This window comes from Coffea eugenioides, chromosome 11, assembly GCF_003713205.1.
Source record: "Coffea eugenioides isolate CCC68of chromosome 11, Ceug_1.0, whole genome shotgun sequence".
NCBI lineage: Eukaryota > Viridiplantae > Streptophyta > Magnoliopsida > Gentianales > Rubiaceae > Coffea > Coffea eugenioides.
Window position 1 is genome coordinate 4,004,745 of NC_040045.1, and position 9,688 is coordinate 4,014,432.

At 38.1% G+C, this 9,688-nt stretch overlaps 1 protein-coding gene across 1 annotated transcript; it reads left to right on the top strand.

Annotated features, from left to right (window-relative positions):
• The first annotated feature begins 270 nt into the window (after nt 1-270).
• Nucleotides 271-9,427, top strand: LOC113754507 (UPF0426 protein At1g28150, chloroplastic). The gene is made up of 3 exons (XM_027298953.1): nt 271-420; nt 646-774; nt 9,024-9,427. Exons 1-3 carry the CDS (start codon nt 346-348, stop codon nt 9,198-9,200), a joined length of 381 nt encoding a protein of 126 aa, XP_027154754.1. The 5' UTR covers nt 271-345; the 3' UTR covers nt 9,201-9,427.
• Nucleotides 9,428-9,688: the final 261 nt, after the last annotated feature.

A 9,688-nucleotide genomic window follows, 5' to 3' on the forward strand; every position in this document is an offset into this window, starting at 1 on the left:
AAACATTAGAGATCAATTTGACATACATGTCAAATATTGAGCACCAAAATTGCATTTCTCTCTCTTTTTGTTTCGAGGCAAAGTTCCTGTGGCACCACAGAAGGACCTAATTGGCCACAACATTTAAGTTGAGGGACTGAATTGGTTCATAAACAAGTTGATGGACAAAAACGGTTTAAGTAAAAAGTTGAGGGATGCAATTCTCAATTTTCCCAAAAATAAGCATGAAAAAATCACTTGGCGAAGATATTGGAGGCCTAGACTCGACGAATTCCCCTTACGTTTCCTGTTTTCTGCAACAGAAGAAATTGGTCCTGATAATCTCTTTTTCCTGACGAAGAAGATATGTCTTTGAATTTTCTTGTGAATTGCCCGCTTTCGTTACCATCATCATCTTCTTCTCCGCCTTCTCCATTTCCTGTGAGTTTTCATCTTTGCAGTTTCTTTCTTTCTTTCTTTCTTTTTTTTTTTTTTTTGCGTCATTGTTAGTCATCTTCTGAACTGCTACCCTTAGTTGCAAGCAGCATGTTTTTACTAATTCCGTTATTTAAACTTTTAATTAGACTATCACAGCTACTACTTGACTTTTATTAACTTCGTTTCTTTTTATATTTTTTGTCATTTGTCTGTGAATTTTCTCAACAGTGGAATCGGAAGCCCCCATCATCATTTCTATCGTTTGCAAGGCCAAGGGTCAATTTTCCGGGTGGATTTCGTGTTGGAGCATTTCTGTTTGACCCGACCCGGGACCCCATACTCAAAGATGCCTTAAAGGTATTCATTCCAATTCAAATTCATCAAATGCATTGGATGCTTTTGTTTTGATGGATAAATAGTTTTCATGTTGTATAGGAGACACTAGTGAAGTATGGACTGTCTTTGATGTGTTTTTTTTATTCATACTAGTTCAGTATATCATACGGTGCTTAATCAAGTGGATGTGAATTTCTTGAAGAAATCAATCTGAATCTGGAATAATGGCATAGGGATACTTGAAATTGTATGAAAGCGGAAAAAAAAGGTGTAGTTGGGAGATGTTACTACTGTTTGCAATTCATTTTGAGTAACGGTATTGGTACACTTTTGCTTGTTCATTTGAGTTGTGGAGATGGGTTACAAAATATCATTGAGGGTGCTGTTAATTAAGTTTTTTTTTTTTTTGGGTATTAACTAGTCCAATTACATATTTACAAGTCTAGGTGTTGTCACACCCATTACATCAAAAGTAATCTTACTTTGCAGCATCTGTGCGGGTGTCTCCAATGCATGCAAACCTGACTGAAAGCTCAGACTTTGTTTAGCCAAAGATCAGCACACTGGTTCCCCTCTATACGTGTGATATCTTACATTCCCATTGATTCTGAATCCACTTCTGGATTTGCTTGATAATGTTATGATGCGGACTACCTTTGGGTTGTTTTGTATCAGCTCCAACCCCGTTTTGGAGTCCGTCTCTAACACCACCTTTCTAAACCCCATCTCCCAAGTCAGCTTTAATCCATGAGCAATTGCCCATAACTCAGCCGAGACATTGCTAGCCATCCCCAGATTAATACAAAATCCCCTCATCCACGGTCCTCTATCATCCCTAATTATTCCTCCTCCTCCTGCTCCTCCTGGATTGTAGCAGAGGCGCCATCCACATTAATCTTTACCCAACCCTGCGGTGGAGGCTTCCAGCTGATGAGGTGGAGTTCCCTTGTTCTTCCACTTCCTCTCTTGATCCAGTTCTTTTGCACCTCCTCTACTTGATCGACCAGGTGTCCCACATTAACCCTTAACTTGCTTCCATTGCTCATTATACAGAACTCATTTCGTGCTTTCTGGGCATAATAGATCACCTGCTGAAAAATCAGTTGCCAGTTAACATCCTCAGAGCACCCAATGTGCTTCTCATTGAGGTTCCAATCTATCCAAGCTTTTAACCCTTTGTTCTTGAAGTCTCTCCATCTGCTAGGGTGTACAAGTTTCTTCCAGATGTCTGTAATCCATTTACAATCTCTGACTGCATGTAAATTGGTCTCTTGAGTCTCCACTTTTACCACATATTTGGCAGCTGTCATGGTGCTGCAGGTGCCTCCTGTGCTTCTCAGGGTTTATTAATAGCTTTTCATGCCGAAGAAGCGAAGTGAATAATTGCCTCCTGGCTGGTCCTTTCAATTTCCAGATTCTTTCCCAAGCCTGGTCAGTTTCCCTTTGCCCTACTAGTTCCTGGGTTTCTGACTCATAGGCTGACTGAGTGGAAAATTCCACATTTGGTTCCAGAGCCGAACTGATCATGTCAGGGTTGTTTGAGTCCTCGTCTAGTACAGTAGCATGCAGCTGGTTGATGCACTCTTGTGGTAATTTCCCCCTTAGTCTGTCATACTTCCAAACACCTGCTTGGTTCCAGTAGTCTTTTACCAATATCCCCTTTCTTCATCCGAGATTATTTCAACTGCTAATTGTTCCAATGGGCTAGACATCAGCCAAGGGTCTGTCTAAAACTTCATTGTCTCCCCGTTCCCTACTCTCCATTTGACCTCTTTTTTTAACACCTTAAGTCCTACATGAATGCCCTTCCAGTTAACTGAACCGCCTGCTGCATGAGATGGCCATACTTACTCTCAATAACTCTAGCACATTAAATTCTAAGAAGTAAAGTGTTGGGAGATGTTGCTACTGTTTGCAAATCTTGTTCATTTTGAGTAATGATTTGGGTTACTTTTTCTTGTTCATTTGAGTTGTGGAGATGGGTTACAAAATATCATTGACGGGGCTGTTAATTAAGTTATCGTTCAGGATTGGGTGCTTACTAAACTGGGCTTGTGTTTCTTGTATAATTCGATCTCAAGAGGGAAAAATCAGTATAGGGGTTAGTCGGCAATAGCGAGAAAGATGATGTTTATGTTATAGAAAACTTTTAGCAGATGTTAAGGCTACTTGCAAATTTTTTATGAATCAGTATTTTTTTTTTACCTTTTTCTCTTTCTTTTGAATGGTCGAGATGGAAAGTTTTTTAGTTTCAGTAGAGTGAGATTCTATTGGGCTGCCATTTCCCCTCTAGGCGCACCACTAAAGGTGTTCTGTAGTGTTATACTGCTACTAGGTTGTAGGAGACTAAAGATTGCTTCAGTCTGAGAATTAAAAAAAAAAACTATTTTATAAAATTTTCCTTCTTCAGTTTCCACCATACTCGAGAATTTAATCGTGTGTAGATTCCTAGTACACCATCATTTTGTTGGTTGTACATTTTCTTTTCCTTTGGGTGAGCAACTTACTAATATTTTGAAATGTAGTAAACGTTCTTCATTTAGAAGTGGATTGAGAATGTGACAAATAATCAGGCAATACACTTGAAATTGCTAGACCCATAGCCAATATGGAATTGAATTTCACAATCCTAAATATGGATCTGTTAACAGGTATTTTGGGAGGAAAACATCTAGTCACCGTATTATGAGTGATCAACTAGTATTTATAGGAGTATAAACCTAACAAACTATTTACAAGAATACCCTTACTAATTTATTATCTACAAGAATACTTATATTCTCTTAACACTCCTCCTCAAGTTGGAGCATATATATCATAAGCACCCAACTTGTTACAAATGTATTTCACCCTAGAACCCCCTAAACTCTTGGTAAACACATCAGCCAATTGATCTACAGACGGTATATGAGATGTCTTGATGACCCCGTCAAGCAATTTCGCTCGAATGAAATGACAATCAACTTCAATATGTTTTGTCCTTTCATGAAACACTGGATTAGACGCAATACGAATAGCTGCCTGATTATCACATACTAAATTCATAGGCTGTTTATGCTCAAACCCAAGTTCAAGTAACATGCTCTTCAACCAAACCAACTCACACGCAGTGTGAGCCATAGCGCGATATTCAGATTCTGCACTTGATCTGAATACAACTGTTTGCTTCTTACTTTTCCACGACACTAAATTACCACCAACAAACACACAATATCCTGTAGTCGATTTTCAATCTGAGGCAGAACCAGCCCAATCTGCATCACTATATCCTTCAATATCAGTGTGTCCATGATTTTGATACAGCAACCCTTTTCCAGGAGCACTCTTAAGATACCTGAGAATCCGTATAACAGCATCCCAATGACTAGCACGAGGGGTATCAAGGAATTGACTCACAACACTCACTGCAAACGAAATGTCAGGTCTCGTTACAGTGAGATAATTTAATTTACCCACAAGTCTTCGATATTGCTTAGGATCATCAAGTAATGCACCTTGATCTCCTGCTAATTTCACATTGGGATCCATAGGAGTATCTACAGGTCGGCAACCTAACATCCCAACTTCACTCAACATATCGAGTATATATTTCCTTTGACATAAATAAATCCCATATTTAGACCGAGCTACCTCAATACCCAGAAAATACTGTAGATGACCTAAATCCTTTGTCTGAAAGTTTGCCTGCAGATTGGATTTAAATTTCTGGATCTCCACAACATCATCACCTGTAATCACAATATCATCCACATAAACAACTAATAAAATTTTACCAGCATTAGAATGTCGATAAAATACAGAGTGATCTACTCCACATCTTGTCAGACCAAACTCTATGACAACACTACTAAACCGGCCAAACCAAGCCCTCGGAGACTGTTTCAATCCATATAAGAATTTTTTCAAACGACAAACCAACTGCGGATTCTCCCCCTGAACAACAAATCCAGGAGGTTGTTCCATATATACCTCTTCTTCCAAATCTCCATGCAGAAATGTATTTTTCACATCCAACTGATACAATGGCCAATTATAAGTTGCTGCCAAAGAGATAAAAAGACGAACAGAGGTAATCTTTGCAACAGGAGAAAATGTTTCTAAGTAGTCTACTCCATACACCTGAGTAAATCCTCTAGCTACCAGACGAGCCTTCAATCTTTCAATAGAACCATTAGGCTGCACTTTTATAGTGTACACCCATTTACAACCAACAACAGACTTACCTGAAGGACGAGGGACAAGATCCCAAGTACCATTTTGTTCCAAAGCAGACATCTCTTCTTGCATAGCTAATCTCCAACCAGGATGATTAAGAGCATAGGTAATAGACTTAGGAATGGAGATAGAATCAAGGGAAGCAACAAAAGAAGAATATGACATAGAGAGACGAGAATAAGAAACAAAATTAGAAATAGGATGGGAAGTACAATGTCTCTTACTTTTGCGTAAAGCAATAGGAAGATCTAACTCAGAGGAGGGCGTCATACCTGGATTTGAAGATTGAGAGTTAATTGGTGAAGTGCGTGGCATATCAGGAACTTTCTCAACCAGGGAACGACGAGAGTAAACTTGAAGATGAGTACGAGATAATCGAGCTATGGAATCTGGTGGACTAGATAACTCAGGTAATAAAGGGGAAAGGACTGGTAAAACAGGAGAGGAGAAAGAGGGGCACTGGTCTAACTCACAAGGCATACTTTGTTTGATAAAATATGGAGTGGATTCAAAGAAAGTAACATCAGCACAAGTAAAAAATCGATTTAAAACAGGACTGTAACATCTATACCCTTTTTGCGCTCGTGCGTATCCTAAGAAAATACACTTAAGAGCACAAGAATTTAATTTATCCACCCCGGGAGCAAGCTGATGAACAAAGCACACACATCCAAAAATACGAGGAGGCAATTTAAACACAGATTCATGAGGAAAAAGAATGGAGTGAGGTAATTGACCTCTAAAATATTAGATGGCATGCGATTAATTAAATAACATGCAGTTAGAACTGCATCACTCCAAAATTGTTTGGGCACATTCATGTGCAACAACAGTGTTCGAGCAATTTCGATTAAATGTCCAATTTTTCTTTCAGCAACTCCATTCTGTTGTGGAGTGTGAGGACAAGAGGACTGATGAATAATACCAGACTTAGTCATAAATGTATTAAAAGGAGTGGATCACTGCGAAGTATACGTACAGGCACTCCAAATTGATTCTTTATTTTTGTAACAAATGCACAAAAAATGGAATATAATTCTGAATGATCTTTCATTAAATAAAGCCATGTAACTCTGGAAAAATCATCAACAAAGACTACAAAATATTTAAAACCTAACTTTGAAGTGACTCGACTAGGACCCCAAACATCAGAATGAACTAACAAAAAAGGTTCAGAAACCCGTTTATTGACTCTAGGAGCAAAAGAAACACGATGATGCTTTTCTAACTGACAAGACTCACATTCTAACGAAGATAATTGACTCAAAGTAGGAACCAACTTTTTCAAATTTTGTAAAGACGGATGACCTAAACGACAGTGAATTTCAAGAGGAGAAACAGTAGCAGGACATGCTATCGGACCATTGAAGTTGAGAAAGTAAAGACCATTATGCTGATGCCCTCCACCAATCGTCCTCTTTGTCTTCAAATCCTGAATGACAACAGAATCAGGAGAAAAAGTAACTGTACACTGTAGAAATTTAGTGAGCTTACTAACAGACATTAGATTAAAGGGCAAATTGAGTACGTAAAGAACAGAAGACAGCGGAAGTGATGGATTAATTTCTACAGTGCCTAGTCCTTTAACTTTAGTGGTAGATCTATCAGTTAAAGTAACATGAGGAAAGGGAGTAGACTCTTGAAAATTAGAAAAAATTTTAGAGGTACCTGACATATGATCAGTAGCCCCGGAATCAATAATCCATGAGTCATTACCTTTTTGTGCTAAAGAAGCAGAGGGAAGAGATGCGTGATTTGTAGCTTGGTACTGTAGGAATTTAACATAATCTTTCTCAGATATAGTAACTGTAACGCCCCTGACCAATATTGTCCCACAGTTAACCACCCCATTGGGCCGTGGGTTTTGTTCCTGGAGGTGGGGTTATACCCACAACAAGTGAAGAGCCCAAGCCCGCAGGTTAAGAAGCCCAGCACCCCTCCAAAAGGCCTCGGTCAGGTGGGAGAGACCACTACAGGCTATTAAAGCAGTCCCAGGACTTCCTCCCTAGCCGATGTGGGATCATTACAGTAACAGTCTTCTGGGACCCATGTGCTGAAAAACTCGATTCAATTTGGTCAGTGGTAACCGCATTAACAAATCTTTCAACCATGGCGAATAGCACGTCAAACCAAAGAAAGGGTCAAAACTTGAGATGACAGTGACGTGTGAACAGTATGCCGTGAACAGTATGCGTAAACAGTGCTGCGATGAACAGTGCGGCTGAACAGTACTTTTGACTAGATGTTTAACCCTAACCCTAGGACTTTTGCTCTGATATCATGTTAACAGGTATTTTGGGAGGAAAACATCTAGTCACCGTATTATGAGTGATCAACTAGTATTTATAGGAGTATAAATCTAACAAACTATTTACAAGAATACCCTTACTAATTTATTATCTACAAGAATACTTATATTCTCTTAACAGGATCATCAAGCACATTTTAGGCACTACTTTAAACTTTCCAAAGTCATAACTGACTTTTCATAGAAAGCCTATGTCCTTTGTTCAGCATGTGATTAAATGTTCACGCCATATATCATTTAGTTGAGCAAGTGTATTATCATGTCCTATATATTTGTTCGAGTTTCTCTGTGTTAAAGCATGAAAGGGCTCTTTTATTTGATACTATCCCAACAAGAAATTTTCAGCTTCGAACTACAATTACTTTCCTGGAGTGTTTCAAAGAAACCTACATATTGCATTCCCATGATAGGGAGTGTGTTTTGAATGCTTCCTTGAGTATCAACTTATAAGCGGGCCAAGGTTAGATAGGTAGATATTGCCTTCTGAAGTCCTTTTGAATACTGCTAAAACATTCCACCACAGCTGTTATCACCCCTTCGCCCTCGCCAAACCAAAAATAAAAAAAAGGATTTCAGAGGAAACAAAAGAAAAAGAAAAATAAATATAAAACGCCCTACTCATTTCAAGTGATTGTTCCAATCTTGATTTTCAAAGAAAGAAGTTTATGGTAGATGTTTAGTATTTTTTTGTAGATACCAACTTGTTAGATTTTGATTTCTGAATATGATTGCTAATAATGCAGATGCATCATCTCTGACCCTTTACTGCAGGTGTTTGCTTTTGGCAGAAAGTGAGTTTGGATGCATGTTTATGCTTTTCTTTGGCACAGTTTTTACTTGGTTTTTGATGTGTTTTATGCAACTATTCATTTGAGAGGAAGAAACCGTCTTCTGAACTTGGATAAGTCGACTTCCAGCCATATGCTGGTAGTCATTAGGAAAGAAGTATGCTGATTCTGTTCTGGCTGATACTTGGTAATCTAGATAGTCCTTATGTTTCTCATTTTCTCGGGTGAAGACTGCCTTTTGATGCACACAATCCTTGTGGTTAAAAGTACCACGACTAAATTGAATTGTTTAGATTTTTGTGATGTCTGTTGGAAGTCACTAACTCTTGTCTAAACCTCTCCAATTATGGATATACTCTATCTGAATTTCTCTTGAAAACTCCAAATAGAAAATCTAACAACGAGGTGACTTCTAACCAAAACTTTATCTTAACTAGTTTTAAAAATGAATTTGAACTCTCACTGTTACTGTAACTACCAGATCACTCTCCTGTAAATTTGGCAGTGGGATCTTGACTTGTAGTTGTCAGAGAGCAGTGAGCAAAGTTGGATTACTTGTCTGTTCGTCAGTTTCTAATGTTTGTGTCCTAGGCGAGTTGATATTTGTCTGTGGCCCTGTAGTGTGTGCTTGTCACATCAAGGGGACTCCATTTGTTTTAAAAATCAACATAATTGATTGTGTTTGAAGTTAGAGATTTGAAAATCAACAATCTTTAAGCATTTGTATATACATTCTTGTAATTGGTTGTGTTTCAACTCAGCCAAAGCATCTGTTTCATGATTCACTTGTTTATAGGATACCTTTTAGATTTATTCTATCAATCTTATGTATAAATTTTTATTATGTTTGCAACTTTGCATGGATGACATTGTTTTCAAATCCAATTTCGCATAAGTAGGAGCATTTTCCTGAAATTGTAATTATAGATCTTGCTTCATTTTTTTTTTTGGGGTCTTAGGAGCCTATTGCCTTTATGGGAGGGATGTTTGCAGGCCTTTTAAGGCTCGATTTAAATGAAGATCCTCTAAGGGAATGGGTTGCTAGGACGGCTGACGCTGCTGGGATAACAGAGGAAGAAACTGGAAATGGTGATATCCAGTCCGAAGAGTCCCCCCAGCAAATACAGATTGAATGATTTGTACTTTATTAGTATGCATACTACACCGGGCATTTCCATTCTAAAAGATGATGGCGTTGTTGGTTGATGTTGGTGAACCCTAGAAAAGTTATATTTACAGAACAGAGGCCCCGAAAATTCATGTATTTTGCTGCTATGTGCTATTTCTATTTGCTGGTGAGATTCAAGAAAGTTTTCTATGTAAAAGATGCCATCAATGAAAAATTTTCTTTTTTCTCTGTGGAGCCAATTTTTGTTGAGGTGGAGATTGTCATTCTACTCTTTCAAATTACATTTTAGCAAATCAGTTTTCTATTTCTTGCTTTTGAAATTTGGATTTAGTCAAATCACTTAATATTACGAGACCTTGCAAATTGCTGAATAATGAATTACACTTCTGTGGAGAATTTTAGTTCATGTAAACTTGCCTGTCTGTCTTACTAAAATCAATGACATCTTTCATGACTATCTTTGTTCCATGAAAGATGAAAACTTCAGTTGAATTT